The sequence below is a fragment of the Limanda limanda genome, chromosome 10 (assembly GCF_963576545.1).
Source record: "Limanda limanda chromosome 10, fLimLim1.1, whole genome shotgun sequence".
NCBI classification, from domain to species: domain Eukaryota; kingdom Metazoa; phylum Chordata; class Actinopteri; order Pleuronectiformes; family Pleuronectidae; genus Limanda; species Limanda limanda.
In genome coordinates, this window is record NC_083645.1 from 22,234,873 (window position 1) to 22,256,504 (window position 21,632).

At 42.7% G+C, this 21,632-nt stretch overlaps 1 protein-coding gene across 4 annotated transcripts in view; it reads right to left on the minus strand.

The window, feature by feature from the left end:
• Positions 1-1,199: 1,199 nt before the first annotated feature.
• Positions 1,200-21,632, minus strand: part of fam13b (family with sequence similarity 13 member B) — a 60,053-nt gene continuing 39,620 nt past the window's right edge. The window contains exons 8-24 of one of the 4 annotated variants that reach the window (XM_061079360.1): positions 15,729-15,773; positions 12,982-13,077; positions 12,082-12,229; positions 10,658-10,755; positions 10,119-10,170; positions 9,762-9,894; positions 9,070-9,141; positions 8,262-8,538; positions 7,999-8,143; positions 7,337-7,418; positions 6,420-6,605; positions 5,307-5,521; positions 4,513-4,596; positions 4,335-4,430; positions 3,829-4,211; positions 2,942-3,043; positions 1,200-2,255 (exon numbers count right to left, since the gene is read on the minus strand). In XM_061079360.1, the coding sequence (XP_060935343.1) occupies positions 2,132-2,255; positions 2,942-3,043; positions 3,829-4,211; positions 4,335-4,430; positions 4,513-4,596; positions 5,307-5,521; positions 6,420-6,605; positions 7,337-7,418; positions 7,999-8,143; positions 8,262-8,538; positions 9,070-9,141; positions 9,762-9,894; positions 10,119-10,170; positions 10,658-10,755; positions 12,082-12,229; positions 12,982-13,077; positions 15,729-15,773 (2,338 nt within the window). In that variant the 3' untranslated portion in view covers positions 1,200-2,131. The remainder of the gene's footprint in view (positions 2,256-2,941; positions 3,044-3,828; positions 4,212-4,334; positions 4,431-4,512; positions 4,597-5,306; positions 5,522-6,419; positions 6,606-7,336; positions 7,419-7,998; positions 8,144-8,261; positions 8,539-9,069; positions 9,142-9,761; positions 9,895-10,118; positions 10,171-10,657; positions 10,756-12,081; positions 12,230-12,981; positions 13,078-15,728; positions 15,774-21,632) is intronic. The other 3 variants (XM_061079363.1, XM_061079362.1, XM_061079364.1) reach the window with 3 other exon arrangements.

Genomic DNA, 21,632 nt, shown 5'->3' on the forward strand with positions numbered 1-21,632 from the left:
TGTTTTAAATCAGTGCTCATCCATACGTTAAAGCCTTTAAAGCTAAAAATCCCAACTGGGGAAAATCTCAACCAGGGAACAAACAAAGTTCTTATTTGTTTCTTAACGACGCTCAGTAACTGCTCCTCCCTCAGGAAGCTGGAGATCACACCTGGAACCAACACGCTTTGGGTTTTTCAGAGAAGCAGCAGCGACATAAAACAAACTCTGGCTCCTCATCTTCATCATCATCATCATCATCAATTCTCCAGATGATTTTTCTACAACCATTTCCTCCTAAATCTCCTAATCTCCTAATCTCCGTACGACTGTTTCCTGTGAACGTCTTGAGTTTAATTCTGCTTTTAAAGACCAAACATGTGACTGAAAAGTTCAGGCTTCAGATTAAAAGCAGCATTTTCACAAGAGGCTCATGGGAAAGTTGACCTTTTGCCGACCTGCTGAACAACTTCTGACCAAACTGAAAACAAAAAGGTAAAAAAAACCCGAAATGCTGAAGAACAAAGAAATGAAAAGGAAGATGGAGAATCACTCGGGGAGTTAAAACATTTTCCCTTGAAACGCAACAGATTCTTTTTTCATTCAACGTGAACATCGGTGTCTCAAACAAACATGTGTACAATTGGATTTTATAACAAGAACAAACTACACAAACTTGTTTTTTAAACTTAGTGGATAAATGTTAAAACCAGTCAGAACGTTAAAGATGTTAAAGTTTCAGAATAAAAGAATGGATGGCTCAGCAGCAGGGAGGCGGGGTTTAAGATTAGGTTTGAAACCGCGCCCCCCCCCGACGCTAGGCTAGAGAGGAACTGTTCCTGAACGACGTCCCAAACAAAAACAGACAAGAGTTGAGTGAAGAGCGTCTGAAAGTCCTGGAGCTGTCTCATGACTTTCCTCCGCCTGAAGGAACAAACGTCACGGAGAACAAAGAGCGACGACAGTAAAGTTCCTGAAATTAAAAAAAGTCAGAACGTTTTTGTGAACTTTTCCTCCGAAGACGAGGAAATCAGAGACGAGTCGAGAGCAAAGTCTCACGTCCAGTTGGTGGGATGACGATGAGGAGACAAACGATGAAGAACATTTTTTGTGAAGTGTTTTCAAACTGCGCCCGTGTTTTGGATATGACGTCCGAGATCTGCTGTGGCTCAATGGAGTGATTCCAGGTTGGACTGATGGGGGGGGGGGGGGGGGGCTGCTGCAGTCGTGTCACAGGAAAACAACTTCTACGAGTTTTGAGGTCGTAAATGAAAACTGAGTCGTTTGGACTTTTCTAATCAAAATGCCCAAAAATCACTTCTCAGCCGACAGTCTCAGTAACTTTGAGGAGCACAAACTACTCTGCTGTTAAAAGTGATTGTTATTAATTCAAGTTGGGATTTTACCCCACGAGACTCACAGAGATTTGGCAAATAAGAATAAATAGAAGAATATGTGTCGGTTGGTTTGTTTGAAGCAAAAGCTACTGAACAGATTTCCATGAAACTTGGTGGACGGATGGAAAACTGGTTTGGTTCCGATGTGAACAAAGAGTTTAACTTTCTTTGACAGCGTTTAAAGGACTGAAATGAATGAGTCTGAGCAGATATAAATGTGGATTATTAAGGGTAATGTTGGGCCTGAGGGCCATAGTTCTAATTTTCTAATTTTAAATATTTTACTCATTAATCACTTATATAATATTGAGCATTCAGGAAGAAATTATCTTCCCTCGTTCTAATACTGATACCAACATCCAGTGTTGGGTTTCAGGAGGACGAAAGCGTCATCAGAAAGTACGACAAACTAAAAACCAAAACTTTACTTTGGTTCCTGAACAGATTCGGTCTAAAGTCCCTAAAATGTGACTGTAAAATATCCTGTTTCCAGAAAATCGTCCGACTGTCAAAGTAAAATCAGAGCGTTTCAGAACTTCCTGTCTGATCTGAACCTGGTTTGGTTTCTCTGTGACGTGACTGCAGCACCGAGCGGTGACCACGACCTCGTCCCGTGGTCACAGGAGCGTCTGATGAAACCCTCGTGGGTGTGATGGCGTCCAGCCGGCGGCCGGACTTCCTGGGCGGGGCCTCGCAGCAGTGGTGACGGCTGATGTGTGCGTGGATTGATTTGGCAGCTGCTGAGGAGGGCGGGTCTAGATGGATTTGGAGGAATCCTGTTTGCTGATTAGGACTTCCAGGAGGCGGAGTTTGGCCTTGATCCTCTTGTAGGCTCGGTACTCGTCGAGCATCGGCACGCGGTCTTCCTTCATAACGTTTCTACAGCAGCACAGAGAGAGAGAGAGAGAGAGAGAAAGAGAAAGAGAGAGAGAGAGAGAGAGAGAGAGAGAGAGAGAGAGAGAGAGAGAGAGAGAGAGAGGAGAGTTAGTACTGATCTGTGTGGAGCAGAAGTTAGAGTCCACAGAGGAGCAGGATTCAATCTAACAGACATGAGGCATATAGAAGAGAAATGAGCATCAGACATGAATCTTCAGTCTGACGTCTGTCTCTTGAAGCCATGTTGGTTAACATTCATGATCCTCCTGCCTCCTGAACGACCTCCACCATGACAGAACAGAAGCTGAGACTGGAATCAACAAATCAGAGCCGTACACATTTGATTTGTGAACTCGGATCCAAGAGCGATGAAATGTTTAATCTGGAGCTGATTCATTACTTGGCCGAGCTGATACGAGCTTTTCACAGGATGTCACCATCTGTGATGACATGTCTGTTGCCAAAGTGCATTTATGTGAAAACTTCTACAAGAGAATAAACAATGCAGAAAAGATTTAAGATTAAAAGATTAAACGTAGTGAATATTTGTGATCTTTTAAATTACAGGAAGACTTCATCTGTCTTGCCAGGATAAATCAGGGGTAAGACGTGTGTGTGCGTGGGTGTGTGTGTCAACAGGAGGTGAAGAGTGTGTGTGTGTGTGTGTGTGTGTGTCCCCTACCACCCACCTTCCATTATGCTGATAGAAATCTTCCTCAAACTCTCTGATGGTCTTCCTCATTTTCTTCTTCTCTGCTCGGGTCTTCCACAGCTGTTCCAGCAGCTCTGGCCTGTGAGAGGATGAGATGATTCATGAGCCTGAAACCAACACTTCACTGAACTGCAGCTCAAATCACAGAGTGGGACGCTTCTGGAGCTCAAATGCTTTTAGATCTTTATGAATTAGCAGGAACCAGTTGGTTCTTGACCCATAGATAAAGAGTTGGGGACAGGAAGTGAGGTGTGGCGAGGTGACGGATCAGCTGACAGCATCGTGTCAGAAGACAAAACCTGCTTCTTTCTTCTGCCTCATATTTTGGGTTGTATTTTTCACAGCAGACATTTTGACACGTCACACTGGGAAAGACCCGAATGTTGCTGATAACAGAAACCATGGATCTGTTATTTACACCTGTTCTGCTGTGATATGTCAAGATGTCTGCTGTGAGGAAGACGTCTTCCTGCTGCCGTCTGCACAGCAAAGAGAATCACCACATCTGTTACTCCCACGAGAGGAAGGATGAAGATAATTAACTAAATATAAAAAATAAAAAACAGATTGTCCACACTGTAGCTGAGCAGGAAACTGTGTTGCCTCCGCTGGCTGTCAATCACCTGACACCCACAGGAATTAACACAATCACTTAAATTGTTGTTGCCATGGAAACTTCACCACATAAAGGTGATGGTTGAAATATTACATCTGGTTGTTTCTGCCTTTAATGGACATTTTAATCAAAGTGACAGTTATAGAGAACGAGTCTCCCACACTTTTCCCACACGTGCTTTTTTGATCATGTAAAAGTTGTGTAGTGTGAACTTGTGTGTTAGTGTGTTAGTGAGTTTTTGTTCTTACATGGACGAAGCGTTGGAGCTGGAGAGTCGCAGGTCCAGCGCCAGCCGGCCCGACCCCTCCTCCAGCTTGGCTCTCATTGGACAGTCGCTCTGCGGGTCTGATTGGTCCTGGCTCCTCCCTTGCCGGTCGATCGGGGTCACGAGGTCGACGGCCATGATGACCTCGGAGCCTTGCATCTCGCCACCGCTGCTCTCTCCCTCCTCTTCCTCCTCCTCGTCGTCCTCCTCCTCCCGCTCCTCCTCCTTCTCTTCTTCTTCTGCTGCTCCACCTCCTCCTTTCTGCTCCTCCTCCTCCTCCTCTTTGATCTCCTCCCAGAAGTGAGCAGTTTCTCCCTCTATGATTGGCTGGAGGGTCTGACTCCGCCTCTTACTGGAGGGGGACACCTGGGGAATAACAGACAGACATTAATGTGTTTAATGTAAAGTTATGTCGGAGTGCTGTATATACACACACACACACACACACACAGTGTTAATAGAAATAAATGTAAGGGTGTGTGTACTTACTGTGATGGGTGTGATGCTGACTCTGGTGAGCATCTGTTTGACGAGGCGGTAGCGATCGTAGAGAGGCTTCACCACCAGACGCTCCTCCCTGGTCACCTGAGACACAAAGAGCCGATTAGAAAAAGGTCGGAACGTGTGTTTTGATTTAAATCTGATGTTTGTTGTGTCGGTCAGTTACCGGTCGACCATGCAGGCCTTCGTAGTGCAGCAGGTTCTTCTGCAGGACCGTCTTCTCACAGGACAACTGCTCCTTGGTCATCTTCTACAGAAACACACACACACAGTTCATTGTCTAATACTGTTGTAACTTATATTTTAGTTCATTGACTTTGTGTTCCCACACCAGGTGTCTGCTCTGCCCCAGTCCCTGTGTGTGCATCAATAAGCTGAGATAAAACTGATCAACACTTGTAATACTAAAGGGTCATCTAACTCTAAATGTATCTTTATGTTACAATAGTGTAAGAAAGATTTGTTTCTCAATAAGTTTAGGGAAGGATTTAGTCAAACTTAGAAATGCAGTAGAAATAATGTTAAAGATGAAATCTACTGATATAAGTACTAGGGGTGGGAATTGGCAAAAATGTGACGATTCAATAGTATTGCGATATTTGGGCCACGATTCAATAGTATTGCGATTCTACGATATATTGCGATACTGCAGGTATTGCGATTCGATTCTGCAATATATTGCAATTCATGTCCCCCATATTATTCAAAGGCATTACAAAAAACGAGGAAAATAAGACTGCTCGACTCCCTTCAAATGTCACATTTAATTCTGTGAACAACATTGTCTTCTACACATTAACTGAAGTGCAAAAACTAAGAAAATATTGCAATACTTTGTGCTACAGTATCGATATAATCGCGGGCGCAAAATATCGCGATACTGAACAGAATCGATTTTTTCCCCCACCACTAATAAGTACTACTGAAGTATCAGATTGATGTAAAATATGGACTCCTCACCTTGATGTCATCGGGCCATCCGTCCTCCTGCTTCTTCCCTTTGACCCGGCACTGAATCATCTCCAGTGTTTCCTCCCTGGTGGGATGAGAACCTTTAGCGTCCCCCGCTGCATCGTGGGCGCTTTGATCCAGTGTCGAGCCAAAGCTCTTTGGCAAAGTGTTGCTCCGAGGACGAGTCAGAGGGCCGAGCTCGCTCTCTGCACGGTGTTTGGCATCTGAGGACGGAGGGACAAAGTCGTGAGGAAGGGAGGAAAAAAGAGAGGAGGAGATGGAGAGAGTGATGTGAGAGAGAAGGAACCGAGACAAGGAAAGTGGTCACAAAAGACAGAATGAATCCTGGAGTCAACATCTCTGATAGGACGATCAGAAAGGACATGCAGGAGTTTAACAGAGAGCTGTGGTGGAGAAGGAGGCTCATATGAGGAGAAACACAGCATGCTTGAACAGCACACAAACACACACACACTTACACACCCTGAACACGCACCACCACAACAAGTAGAAGACCATATAAAGCAAGAATAAATCACTTCCTGAACATTTCAGCATTGAACAGATTCTGAATTCAAATTGTCATGGTTACAAACTGAGACAAAGAGTTTCTGCAGGTTTCAACAGGTTCAATTTATGACTTTTTAAGACCAAAGTAAATAAAACTTAAGATCTATGTCAAGTATGACGGATAAGAAGGACTATAAGAGTTCCAGAATTACTTACACTTCCCTATAATTGAAGATAAGGTGAAGTAGCGTAATAGAGGAAAACCCTAGAAATGCTGCGTTATCTCTACAACTACAGACACAGACCTGGAATCCAGAGTCTTTCCCACAGAACAGCTTATGTCTACATCATTTAGAATGAACAACGACACACAGAGAGACGTCTTTTCCTCAACAAACACCTAATATATTTACTTTTTACAATCAAAACTCCCTTCGGCAAATGACTTGACATTTTCGAGACACACCTCTGTTCAAACATCCCCGTGCCAACATGCTGTTTCAACAGGACACACACACCAAAAACAAAGAAGCAAGATGCCGGCACAAAGCCGCCTCACTGTCACTGTCAGTAGTGTATGTAAGGTCTACTTACTGAGGGGTTGGTACTTACTGAGGTGAAACGGTCTAGAGTTCAGGCCTGAGTGGGGGTGGCGTGGGGGGGTGAGTGTGTGATGGGGAGGAGGGCAGATAGAGGAGGAGGAGGAAGGGAAGGAGGAGGGAGCATGGTGGCGTCTGTGTGAATGGAGCAAAGCCTGGTGCCTCAGCGTGCTTCTGGGTAAAAGGTGGTGCTGGCGTCCTGGTGGGCCGATCAGTCAGTCAATCAATCAATCAATCGGTGGTTGGGCGATTGGAGGAGGAGGGAGGAAAGTGGAGAGCGGGTGCTCGCGTTATTGTCGTTTTTTTCAATTTTGATTTGAGACAGAGAGAGAAATGTTTCGGCCACTTCGTTCTCCGGAGAGAAGAGACGTCCCCTCGCAGAGAGGAGGTGGACGAGTGTCATTGGGTTTGTTCAGTTCGGTGAAACCGTGGGACTGTGACAGAGAAACTGTAGATTCACATTTATCAGATTCAGTTTATTTTGGTTCTAAAGGTTTAGTTTATTCCCTTTTACTACCCTTGTTTAGCCTCATTTAAGAAGAATAAACACCAGGTAACCACAGAGCAGAAACCTGCATGACCACGTTTCAAGCTACGTTACTGATCTTTTTCCCTTTTTTGAATCTATAACACAGTGTTTCCCACATTTTCACCGGACTGAACTCGCCTCAGATCATGAATGTGGGTATACAAGGACGCACCAGCACATTGGAGGGTAGGAGCCACGCATATGAAAGCCACGTCAATGTATGGCACATGCGTGTCTGCTTGTGTGAGTTAATCCAGCATACATGCAATGTTGTTACAAAGGTCAAAGGTTAGGAGTGGGGAGGGTCAAGGTGTCCAGCACGGAACAGGATGGCACAAAGACATTCAAACCCGGACTCACACACACGCACGTTTTCACAGGAGCAAGAGCTGAGGTTCTACCTTTAATCTGCCTGCGGATCTTGGTGAGGTCGGTCATCCATTTGAGGACTTTGGGGTTAGCTGCCTTGTCTCCATGAGAGGGCTGTGGAGAGAGGAAGAGCAGAGAGAGTTGGTTTTTAGCTGGAATGGACAAGTTTGCTTTTGTTTTTACACCAAATCTTGAAAAGCTAAATGTTAAATTATCAAGATTTCTATCTGTGTAGATTATCTGAAGCAGCCAGAAAAGACCTGAATAAAGTGGTTTCAAATGTGTAAGATGTTGTAGTTGTTTCATTCAGGCTTTTTGGTTATTTAAAAAATCATTTTACATATATTAACCTCCAATCAATGATTCACATTTAACCATTTTGTGTCTGATTAGCACTTAAACATGCAATACATAATTTCGGCTATTCTCGGGGTCTCTCAATCAAAACAATAACAAAAGACCTAGTTTGATGATGTAGTGAAGCAGCGGGGCATCATGGGAGTTGTTGTCTTAACCACTTATGCCAATGAAAAACTACCGGATGCAACTCAGTTGCAGATTGTGTTCATAACAAAGACGGGTGAAATCCCAGGTAGAGCGGATATGATGCAATTAGGTGGAGACCACAATGAAATGTTACCTTGAATAAAGTTTGAGATTTCTCTGAGTCTGATTTCCAAACTTATAGTTTTACCTTGTAGTTCCTCTCCTTCTCAAACTGCTCATCAAACTGCTTAATTTTCTTCTTCAGGTGTTGTAGCTTCTTGGTGAGTTGGTGGGTCACTGAATCTCCTCCTCCTCTCATCGCCTCTTTGGAGCCAAATGATGCTCGGCGGGGTCTGAGAGACGACACACAGGTTAAACCACAAACCTTACATCAATGCTCTGACTTGAAACAAAGAAGATGACAGAAACAGAATCTCAAAGCGCTGCTGGAGGTTCAGTGCCTCATCCTACCTCTGTGCTTTGGTGGGCGAGGTGGCGTCTGAGTCTTGCTGGAGGAAGCGCTGGGCACTGTGCGCTCCGAAGTCCAGAAAGCGTCGAGCGAGGAGGTGAGGGTGCGAGCGGGAAGAGGAAGGGGAGGTGTCCTGCCCTACCTCCCCCTCCTCCTCATCCTCGCCATCCTCCTCCAGGGGCAGCAGGGGGAGAGGAAGCATGCGACCAGCCAGCGGGGAGAGCTGGGCTTCTCCGCACTCGCTCTCATCCTGCCAGGATTTGTAAGCCGGGATGGGGTCTGGAGAGAAGAGGACAGAAATAGCGGGAGGTCAGAGAAAGTGTACGAAGCTCCGCGTAGAAGGGAGAGAAAAGTGTAATGAAATCCCTGACTGTAAAGAGTGTTGCATGTAAAGTAGGCGGCGTACACATCAGCAAGAGCAGCCTGGGAGGGAGCATCGGACATGACACATTCAACAACATTAATTCTCTTCTTTAGCAACTGGGCTGAGTCACTCACTTATTTCAGAGCTATGCTAACGAGCTGAGTGGAGGAGACAGAGAGAGGAAGGAGGGTCAGAGAGACAACGAGACAGGGGTGAGGCACAGAGAGGAGGAAGCTAACATGTTTTCAGAGTGATCAATCTGCACAGTGGCCCTGCAGCAGGAGAGGAAATCAACGAGTATGTTATCTCACAAGTTAGTTTAAAAGTGTGAGAATATATTGACACACCGTCCAAACCAGTTAGCAACCATCGTTAGAACAAATAGAAAGAATGGTGGGAGGGATGGGGAGACTGCTGGGTGGTTGGGTAGACGTGCAACTACTCACCATGGCCTTCTGTTTGTAGATGCATACATGAGAAATCTATGGGAGGGAGATGGAGATGGGAGGGGGGTGATGCTGTTGGAAGGAAGACAAAAAGGTTGAAGAGGGGAGGAAGAAGAAGATGAAGAAACAGGAGGAGGAGGAGGAGAGCAAGATAGAGATATATATACAGAGAGAGAGAGGCAGCAGAGAAGAAGAGGGGTGGTGAGGTCAATCAGTCCTGACAACTTTACTACGTGTGTGTGTGTGTGTGTGTGTGTGTGTGTGTGTGTGTGTGTGTGTGTGTGTGTGTGTGTGTGTGTGTGTGTGTGTGTGTGCGTGTGTGGTGTAAATGCAAACAAATTAGGTAAATTTCTTCAGTCACACGAGAGATTCAACCGAGTGACAGAGAAGTGAAAGAGAATAACAGCTCACGTTTTCTTTCTATTCAGCAAAACTAACCTGATAAATTAATTTTGGGCAAAATAGTCAAATATTTTAAACTATTAGACACATGAACAATTTGAAGGTGTTCTATTTTTTACCATGTTCAGAACAATAACTCTAGATTGTTAGATAAACAAACAAAGCTACATGCAGCTTTAACACATTGACTTGTGTAGATAGATCGAAAGATATCTTAGTTTGTTTTTTACATTTGTTTTTTGGTGTGAATACAGAGTGTGCTGGTCTTGCAGAGAGGATGATATTCCTACCTTCCCATTGGTTGTCAGGAAAGAGTTGAAGGTGGGGCTTGAGGCCAGAGTTTGGTTGGCATGGCGACAGGTGGTTCCTGTTGGTCTCGCTGGTGTTGGCGTTCTGATCACAGCGGCAGGAGCTCGGGTCCTGCTGGGAAAGAGAGAGACCATTAGGGGATTACAGAAACAAATCAAAGATGGAAGGAAGAAAATAGATGCAATTAATTGAAGATAATAAGGGTGTGGATGGAGGAAAGAGAGAAGAAGGAATTTAACAGAAGAGAAGAAGGAAAAATGGAAGAAGGTTCAGACGGTAGAGAGATGAGTCACCAAAATGTGTCCAGAGATTAAAGACTGATGAAAATGGAAACTTACACAGGTTCCAGTGTCAGTCTGGTCCATGGAGTCACAGGGTTGATTGTCCTGCCTGACATCACAGACAAAAAGGATATTGGTATAATGTGGGACAGGCACACACTTTACTTTACTACAACTACAAACAGTCATAATGAGATTTGTATTAACCCCCCCCCTGTGAGAAAGGCTGGAACAACGTGTGACGTGTCAGCATGACCATGCAGGACGAGTTAATGTGCCACATGTGAGAGAGATGGAGTAAATAAAGATCTGTATCCGAAGCAGCGTAAAATGTGCTCCGGCTGAGGAAGCATGTCCAAGTGATTCATAAACGTGACGTGTCAAGTGATCAGTGCATGACCAGTGCAAGGAAGTCATGTCTCCACTTCACTACATATAAACACACATCTACAGTAAATAACACACCATGTGCTCCTTGAGGTTTTAAACTAATAGCTACTTATATATAGTCATAGTATAAAGAGTCTAATCAGAGTCTCACTGTGATTAACCTGCTTGTTCTCTGTAGAGTTAGACTATAAGTTACTGTAGCTCACCTGGCAGTGTTGAGGTTGTTCTCAGCATCTCTGACAGCGTCTGCCTCCATGTCCATTCCCGAGCTCTTCACCGGGGAAGTGCCAGAGTCCAATGAATCCTGAGAGAAATCAACAGCTAGAATGTAATCTTCTAATCTTTTTCGTTTTCAAGGACAACAAAACTGACAGAGCAGGACAAGAATAGAAACTGTTAAATTAGGGCTCTAACAAACAGGCACTTCATCATTGTGTGTGTATTGTTTCTCTTCCTCATCATTAGTGGACTGGTTTAATAGATGTTATGTCAATTGATATGGGAAGCAGCTTTTCATTATCAATTTCAAGTGTGTCTGGTAGTGCACATCAATTTAATTTTTATCATGTTTTTACATGTGTTTACATAATTGTTTTTATTGTGTTTTTATTTCGTTTTTTTCCTGAGTATGAAATACGCTACATAAATAAAGCTGCCTTAGATTCTCTAGTAAACCAACACATGAGTCTCTGACTATTATATCCTGCTACGGAGTTTCAACAATCTTAGATCACAAGGAGATGAGTGTGGAGTTGATAATTTTAAGTATATTTATAACACAAATTAACACGTTGAACCGAGCTTCTATTCAAAAATACACTGGCCGTCAGTCTTGGCCTTCTGACTGTACATTTGCTAGAACAAAACAGGGTGTATCCGTGTTTATACTGAAGATCTGCGTGTGTTTGAAACAGGCAGCGCGCTTCCCCGGGAGAGTCCGTGCTATTGCAGCAAATCAGTGCAGAACAAAGATGGACTGTGCTGATAATATCAAACATTCAGCCTTGGAATTAACCAACACACAGAGACAGGAAGGAGGTCAGTTATGGGAAATATGCTGCCAGCCCACACAGCGACGCTGGGTCTGAGCTCTGCTGTTTTCTTTTTAGAGATATCTCTGTGGAGCAAACTGTCCAATGTTTTCATTTTCAATCTCTGTTCACAGGGGAGACAGTTACGCTTTTACTATAGTTTAATTAACACGAATATAGAGTTTCTGGTGATTCTGTGCTGTTTCTGATTGTGTGTGTATATTCATGTCTCATAGGATGAAAACTAAAACCACGGGTTGCGCAAGGAAGAAGAAAAATGTCCTTAACAACAATTCTGAGAGAGCTTCGCATGGCCCTTGCATGGCCCTTGCATGGCTTTGCATAGGAGAGTACAACGAGACCATGGTCAGAAACCCCCCTAACGAGGCCTCATGCCACCAACCTTTTTTAGTTACTAGAATGTCTATCCAGTTTCCCATATCATGTGTTCCTTTAGCGGGGGTCTACCCCCCAGGTCCATTTTACCTAGTGTCCTTAAAGTCTCTTGAAACACTCCTGGCTTAAACCCCTGCAAATGCTAATATATGTGAGGTATATTTACTGTATATGTGTGTGTATGTTGCGTGCCCCCCACAAACCTGTGTGTCCGTCTGGCTTTGTTGCATGTGTTGCTCGCGATCTTTGAGTGGGGTTTCTCCTTCGGTGTCACAGGGAGTGTCCTCGGGGTCCGTTTGTTGCTCCTCATCTCCATGGCAACCCTCGTCTGAAGGCTCACTGGGACTCATCCTGAAAAATAAAATTCTGAAAGTTAATGAAAGGACCCTAATGTTAAAATACCAGCTAATAACGTAAAAACACAATATGTGAATTTTGGGAACTTGTATTAGTATTTCAACACCGAACAACAATAAAAGAAGTAGCACAGTTGTTAATTTCCCTGTTATTGTTTTCACTGCCGTCAGCTTCTCCCTGTTAGGATTCTTTTGGTGTTAGTCGTTAATTACATTTTTTTTACCAGGAGCCCGAGTTGCCACTAACGTTTACTCAACTTTACTCTAATATTTTTAGACATTTGCTCTGCAGGCTGGGAGGAAGTTGCCTATTTTAGCAAGCAGTGTAAAACCTTTATGGTGTCACGTCTCCTTGAAGCTGGAAACTCCTCAAGTTCTTGTTTTGTCTCGGAGGTGACGGTCACCAAACAGCTGCTCACCTCAACACATGAAGTTTGCTTATCAACATCGCTGCTGACAACATGTTTACTGGTAACTCGAGCTCTCTGGTTTGCTCTGAGCCTTTGTCCACAATGTTCACCATGTCAAATATTTATCTTTAAAGTCATGTGATTCCTCTTTCAGCCCCTCAGGAATGTGTGTAACATGTTTCTGTCACCAGGTGCAATCAGAAGTTTTGCTAATGGTGTGTAAGAAGTGTGCCAGTAACTGCTCGATTCAAGCGCTCATACTTGAGTTAAGTGCTTGTGTTTTTTATGTATGTGTTTGTCAATATTGTAATGTGTATTTCTTTGTGTGCACTCTCACCCCTGGCTGTCATAGTTGCTGAGGCCGTGGTCGATGGAGGTTTTCAGGTCAAAGAAATGCTGCTCCACTGCAGCTCTGATGGTTCGCTGAATTATCCTGGAAAAACACAAAAAATTATTCATTCATTGATTTTCTAAGAATAGTAGGGGTACTGAATATTTTCTGTATGTGGTATGTGAATCTGCATTATGTTTGTATCACATACATAATACATATTAAGGAACAAAGTAAACTAAACAAAAGCTGATAAAATATACCCACAGGTGATCAGATAAAAGGATCACACTTTTGTTTGAAAGAATAAAATTCAATGATGTACTAAGCTCTCCATTATGTCCAGTTGTTGAACTTTTCACACATTAAACGAGTTATATTGAATTCAATAAACTCTGGATTTCTCACTCATTGATTTCAGAGTGAGGTTTGACAGAAACCCCAAATTATGTGCAGGTTAAAGCCTTCATCCCATGTAATCCTCCTCACACAATCCCATCTGACATCCTCTGCTTCTAATGAATAAAATCCTCCACTAGTCAATTAATAGAGAAATGGCTGAAGCTTTGAATGACAAACCGATGTGGTTGGCTCCTCGCCAAATAAGGGGATACTGCTCATTAGGGTTTTATACATGAGCAGGGATTAAACTAGAGGTCAATAAGGTATTAAAGATTCCGACAGTTTAATAATAACTGAAATGGTTTCTTTTCCATTCTGGGATATTTAACAAGTCCTTATATTGAGTCGTTTTTTAAAAGGGTTAGTAACGATTAAAGTAGAGGTGGGCAGGAGGGAGGAGAGGAGGCTACGGTCTATAAAAGGTAGAATCCGCAGCCACACTCTGATCTCTGCTGTGAGGACTTGATACAGTTGATCCACAGGATCTAGTCAGATTTGATTTAGTTTGCTTGATTTACTGGATCACAACTGTGCGTCTTGTTGGACTGTACTTCATCAGGTTTCATTTATGTCCCGCCCAACTGCTTAATGTATATCTGAATGATGTAACACCTCTACTCTTTATTTTAATTGGCCTTGGTGCCAGTATATGGTATATAGTCACTCGCAGAGTTATATGATTTTAAATAGGAAGCCCTGGAGCTGAAACATAACTGTGTTTGTGTTTCACAACAATGTCCATTTAAGGCAAAAATTCATAAAAGTGCTGAAGGTGCAGGGCTCAGGTCAAATAAATGTGTGTGGGTTGTGGATATTTCAGACAAACATAAATTTCCCTGGACCACATGCCCACTTTCACCAGCAGCAGCTTCTCTGCCTCTCGCAGCAAGAGGCTCCACTAACAATAACCATCCATCACCCACTAACACAGCCACAAACTTATACACAAAACACACACAACACCCACAGAAGCATATCCTGTTATTGCCTCTATCGTCTGTGAGGATGAGCCAATTAGTCGGACCTATTGACCTATACAAAGTTATGATTAGCATATTTCTGCCATCAAAAAGTCAAAAAATAACGATCATATCATAAAATTAACAGATATCTCTGTATATGTTTTTGTTAAATTGGGCAATATGTAAGAAGTTAAGTTTGAAAAATTCTGAACAAAGATTATCTATGGAGTTTGAAGAATTTGTAGTTTTGATATTATGTCAAAGATGTGTAGCATAGAAATCTGGTGATGTTAGCATTGTGTAAATAATCGTGTAAACACTATTTCTATTATTATCTTATTTGTTCTGGATTCTGTTTCTTCTCTAGTTTTAGTCTTACCATTGGGCTGCTACTTTTTGTGCTGTTGTGCCAAGTTGAACTTCCCCCCACGAGGAATCAATAGTTACATCTTATCTTATCTTAGTTCAACGTGAGAGGAGTCACAGTGAGGAGGTTATAACATTTTCTTGACCTCTCCTATCTCACTCTCTACTCCTGCCATCACTACTTCATCCCTGTGTCTCTGACTGGGCAGACTGGGTGTAAAGTTGTAGTAAGTTTAATAAGTATATAAGAAAATGCCTGATACATTATCATATTGAGAAGTAAAACTGCATGGAAAACAATATTCCTCAATCCATGCAGGTTTGGCTATTTGTTGAAACTTGGTTGTGAGTGACCAGTCTGCCCAGTCCTGTAAAATGGGACCTTCAGTCCACCATCCACTGATTTGTCCTGGGGAACCTGATGCTCAGTCCAACTACAGCCCAGGGGAAGCCTTTCTTTATTTGTCACAATAAAGCCGGACACCCAAGCTTTAAGGTTATACGCTTCCCCTTGTTTGTTTGGAGTATTCATTTGCCTGGAACCCAATCCTTACACGTTGCCTCTTTAACAGACTGAAGGCTCAAAGTCATGTGATGGCTGAGTTTATATCCCCGGGGCTGTGAAAGCACCAAGCCATGTAACGCGCTTTAGTTTAGCTTCATTATGAAAACAAAAGTTCAGCTTTCCTCCTTATTACTTCCTCTTACTTTTCTCTCAATTCCTCCAGCACTGCCTGCACTTCCCTCTTCATTGCTGTTGTTTTATCTGCCTCTTGAGTCCTTGACTCCCTCTTCACACGTCTGTTAACCCTAGTCTCTCTTTTATCCCTCTATTATAGTTGTTTTTTTCTAGTCCAAATAAAAATCACAGGTTATTACACCTTGTTTTCCAATATATATTCCACTCAGTCACAGAAATATTATTTGTCAGATTTCTCAGCTAGTGTTTGAGAGGTGTCTATAAAGAAGTGCCTACGTATGTTATCCTGAGTATATAAAATGACTTTGTGCAGGTGTACTTACTCAGCAGAGTCAGTTGGCAGGATGGATATAGGGGAGAGGTGGGAGCTGTAGAGAAAGAAAGAAAGAGAGAAGGAGAGAGGGGGGATAAGGACAACATGGTTAGAACATCATGTTCTCCACAACTCTCCTCCCATATTCACATGAAATGACCTTGGAGGGCGTCGGGCAGCAAGAGCCAGAACGGAAGGAGAATGAAAAATAATGATGTTCACCAGGAAGGCTTTTGTGTACACTGTCTGTTGGAGACAACTTGTAGATCCAGTGTTGTAGAGATGAAACGGACAAGGAGACACAGACAAACACACACACGCGCACACACACACAAAGTTTGTCAGTGGCGCCACTCTGGGTGGGCAGATTGTTATTTAGGCTACAGGGCTCCGTAAACCCTGCTGATCAGATAGAAGCGTGTGTATCGGGACACAGCTGACATGACATAAGCAAGGAAGTGTGTTCCTGTACTTATATCTTTGTGAGGACCATTTTCTGCTTAGACCAAACAGAGTGAGGACGTTTTGACTGGTCCTAACTTTCTCACTGCGCTGTCTGAGGGTTTAAGACTTGATTTAGGTTATGGGTTAGAATTAGGTTAGGGTTACGCTTTTAGTTTGGATGGTTAAGGTTAGGTAAGGGGGCTAGGGATATGTATTATGTCAACGAGTGTCCTCACTAATATACAGCTACAAATGTGTGTGTGTGTGTGTTTGTGAAACAAGGAAGTCGAGATGTTCCCGTTGATTCAGCAGCACAACCGCTGGCCTGCACACTCAGTGACGTTGACAGCGGCACGCCAGGAATCTAGATTTATATAACACCCCTACACACACACACACACGCACAAGGTCATTGGAAACTCATGTATGCTGTGTGAGTGTGTATGTATGTATGTGCGTGTGTGAGACTCAGCGGTCAAACTCATCTAATCTGAAAAACAACTGAGGTTATGCAAGCTTTGTGTGTGTCTGTGTGTGTGCGTGTTTGCTCTTTAACACAACCACACACACATTTGCTCCTAATGCTGCAGAAAGTCTTCAGGTCGATCAATACAGATTGAATTATTAACGACAGAAAGGAATAGATAGCACCCTTCATCTGTATTCTTCTTTATCTATCCTTTATTCATATTCCCTCTCTTGTTTCTTTCTATTATTGCCATCATCCTTCAAATGCTCTTTAGCTCTTTTTTGGTTACTCTTCACACCTATCTGTTATTTTTTATCTCTCCATTAAGAACCCTTCCTTCCATTATGATTTGTTTGAATTTGAATTCCACCCCATCACAATTTGTATAGAAATAGATATATATTCATATCTTCTCTACTTCGTTATCTTTTTCTCAAGCTCTCCCTTCTCTATCTTATCTCTCATTTTTCTTTCCTCCTTCCTCCCTCGCTTGTTACTGACTTCGAATGTAAGAAGCATCTCACTCTGATGCTGTTATTGCTTGATCATCCGTGTGAGTGTGTGTGTGTGAGAGAAAAAAGAGTTTGTTGTATTGTAGTGTTTCTTCGGTTGTCTTTCCCGCTCCAGTCAAATAAATTGGAGAATGTTGAAATAGCATCTACATTATTTAATTTCTTTCTCTCCGGCATCTTACATCTTCGAACCAGTGATTATTCAGACTGCATTAACATTGGACTCTTTGTCATTTAAGCTCCTCGTCTGTTTTCTTTTCATGTTAGTCCACATTATCAGTAACACACCCCACAGGCTCCCTACGTCTGACGGTGGGATGACCTGCTGAGTTGTACAATGAAGGACCACTCTCTGTGGCTGTAATATTAACAATAGATCCTTGATAGGACCCTCAAGGAAGTTACATAATCTGCATGGGCCTTAAGTAGCGACGATAATATCTGATCTTACACCACTGAGCCCCCAAGGACTTGAACTTAAACCGCTCTTGGGCCCTTTGGGTTGTTCTTGCCCTCCTCCAACTCTCTAAGCAGCCTGATAGCATCTCTATCAGTGTCAGTAAAGACCTTAAGGACCACAGAGGACACGCTCTATCGAGGCCGTTAGGGTTCTGTATTTCTTCCCTGATAAGGAAACTACGAAGGACAAATGAGATCATGGAAAATTCTGGGTCCCTGGTGTAGAGAGTGGTTTTGAAGAGGATTTTATAATCTCTCAGGATGGAATGTTTCGAACAGTGGAGCAGACGTAAATCATGCTTTACGGCATCAGGACCGAGGGAGAACAGCGCGTCTTACTCAGCACTTTCGGTTCAGGAAAACAACACATCAGTGTCCAAATATATACTCTTATGAAGAACACTGCTTTTTCAAAACAAAACTGTGTAAAAAATAAAGAATATTGATTTCAATCAATATCCATGTTGGATACATACGTAGCCAATACATTCCACTTTACTTATCAAACCTAAATTAAAAAAAACATTTTAATCTTTAAAGCTGCCCCATGTAGAAGGGTGCACTGGGAGCACTGGGTGGCAATACAGGCTTTCAGAAGTTCTCAAACAACTTTGTAGTAGACCAGCTCCTGCCCTACAGGCAGAGGGGCAGAAGCACCCAGACACAGAGATAAGACCTCCATGACGTCTCTGGGGAGTCACACCTTCAGCAAGATGTGTTTATAGTGATACTGGGAAATCTTTGATGGAGACCAAAGTAGACTGCTACTTAAGTTTTTTATAATGTCACAGCTGCTGACGGTTGGTCAAGGTTGTATTTAGCAAGTGATGACTGATAACTGACCCCACAGACTAATACAGCCGCCCATTGCATTGATACAAGATTTAACACATCATTATTTATTAGTTTGCTATAAAGGAATAAGGGATTAGGAATCATCGACCAAAGTTGTATCAGACAAGGTACCCCCCCCCCCACAGCTTCACACAGCCAAGAGTATATATACTGCAGAGCTGAGAGGCCGTGCTCTTCTCTGTGACCGAATGACAAAACACATAAACAACATCTGAGCGTGACTGTTTTGTCTGCTGCAACAAAAACATACAGTGTGAGAGTGTGTGTGTGTGTGTGTGTGTGTGTGTGTGTGTGTGTGTGTGTGTGTGTGTGTGTGTGTGTGTGTGTGTATGTAAGTGTGTAGGTGTGTGTGCGAGTAAAAAAGATAGGTGAGTTTGAGGTTGGTGATTCTGCAGAGGTGCTGGTGTCAGCAAACCTGCCTCTGCTGTGTTCTGCCTGGGAGGTAAAGAACACTGCAGTCCACACAGCACACACAAAGACCCCAGTCTGATAAACACATGTATATATATATATATATATAAAAAAAGATATATATTATATATAACTATGTACGACACACAGTTTGCTTCTGTAAATCCCTCGTTGCCTCAGACACACACAGTACAACACGAACAAACCCATCGCAATTCATACAAACACTAACACAAGCACACACACAAAAATCACGAGCCTCATTTTGCATGTAACAAACAGCTCTTCTCTGAATCAGTAAATGTTTATAGAAAAGCCTTCATCCTTCATGTGAGGACTGAGAAACTCTCACAGACTCTTACAACACATTTAGATTCAAACAAACTGGAACACAGGGCTTTGACCGACATTTAAGATTTAAGATTTGTGTTTAGTTTTTTTGCCTGGATACTTGCACACTGGTTTGTTTACATCAGCTGCTTTGCACTCGAGACTATAAATGGTTGGTTCATCTGTTTTCTCCTAATTGTCCTGCAGACATTTGGCCTTCTGAGATTAATGATCTCTTCTGTTTAAGTGACTCAACAAATCTTTTGCAACTCCATCTCCACCCCCCCATTAAGTCATGATTCAGAGGGAGAAGATAGACGACTGCTGACAGCTTGTAATAAAACTGTTTATATTTGTCAGCACACTTTGAGTATGTGTGTGACTTTACGAGTTATATAAATAAACAATGTGTGTGCTACAGATATCACAGTTTCTGGAGTCAAGTTTAAGTTCCTGTCACAGCGGTGAATGATTTTCACAACCCGTTACACACAACATGTTTAAAAAAAGGGTCCAACCAAATATTATTTTAATCAACAATGAGTGAATCACTATTTTGAATAACTCATTAAAAATGTTAGTCGATAAAATGTCCTTCACAACTTAGAAAAGACAGAAAAGCTCATTATAATTTTCCCCATAATCCCCATTGACCAAGAATCCAAAACCAAAATGTATTAAAGTTTGAGCAACTGGAACCGCAAACGCGTTTGTGTTGTGTATTTTAAGAAAAGCACAAATAATTTACACTTCATTGATTATTTGACAACTCGTTTCAGGTCTGTTTCATTTTCAGTCAACAAACAGCATTTTAAACAAATAAAATATGTAAACTCGAGGGACGCCCCGAACGTACTCTGTCAAGGCTAACTCCATGTTAGTATCTCTTTAGACAGATGCACTCCAGATTTTAATGTGTTCTTCTCAAGCTCAACCTCTACCCAAAATCATTAAATCTGACATATTTTTGCCTTGAAAAAGGCAAATCAACTTTCTGTCAGACAACTAATCAATTGTTTTGCCAATTGTTGCAGCACTGCTTCATATTCATGCAATTAATTATAGTTATATTAAAGTCATGGATTTGCTTAATGAAGCTCTAACGACACAAAATGCTTTGTTACTAGGACAACTGCCTTCTTTGTCCCTTCTGTGCAATACAATGCTGACACATTCTCAGCCCCCTCTTCTTACATATCCCTATATGCTAAGGCTGGATAACACATCAGCTGTTAAGCAATTCCCCTTCTTCTTCATCTTCACCTGCTCCATTTTTATTTTCTTGTGAAAGACAAAGGTCTTTCTTCTCTTTGATCTCTCCCTGGTAGCAATGCAATGAGCAAGACACAGAACCCATCCTCACTTCCCTCTATTTTTCCATTCACCATAAAGAAGCAGAAGGCTTCAAATCTCTGAATTCCAGATTCATTCCCTCATTCACAAATATATATCTATTCTTCTAGCCTTCCTCTGCCTCACCACATCATCCAGTTTGTTGAAGATTCAGAGTTTTTATTGCCAATTCATTTATCTATCAAAAGCAAATTTTTCCTCCAACCATCCTTTCACCCATCCAATAATTCATTCCAGTCAGACCACAGGAGTTACGTAACTCTGGTGTTTACCTCTTCAGCCGAATGTCACAGGCCATTCTCATCTTCCCAGCTGTCTTTTCTCTCTCTCTGATTTGTCCTTTTTCCTTTGTTTGGTTTTTTATTACGCCAGGATGGATCCGACCCGTCAGTGAGTCAAGGTTGAGGTCTGTCTCTTCCTATTTTCAGAGTGGCGTCAACAAGCCGAGACGCAGGTTCCCTGAAGTCCAGTCTGATGTTATTTTCCAGCAGGGATGTCAGAGGGACTTTTTTTTACAAAACTCGGCACGATAACTAGCTCTGTTTTCCTCCCTCCTCCGTGCAGATTTCGTCTCTCTCCGTATCTGTCGGGGCTGCCTTGCATCCAGTGTGTAGGTTATCCCCGTTGAGCACTTTGAGGAGTCAGCTTCAGCAGGTCAAAGCAGCAGAGCCAGGGTATCGCCTGGGGGCATTCTGTGGGCTTCAGTGCGTGTGCGTGCGTGTCAGTGTGTGAGTAAGGTTGTCTCACTGTGCACTGTGTAAAAGTGCTGCAGTAAACATCCAGCGCCCTGCTCAAATACTCGAGCTCCTGATGCAACCAGGCAACAAGCCCAGGGGGACCAATGGGAAGGGAGGGGCTGAAATTGGGAGCCAATCAGAAAGAGGGAATGGATTCTGTGAGCCATTCATTAAGTAGAAAGTGGGAGGACTGTCATTTTTTTGGTCCGCTCAGTGTTGACTATAAACTCAGCAATTATTACAGCCAACCCAGTGGTCTGTGACACACACACACAAGATGCACCTAAGCACCACAACACACGCACACACACTTATATATAAAGCCAAGAAACCTTTTACAACGG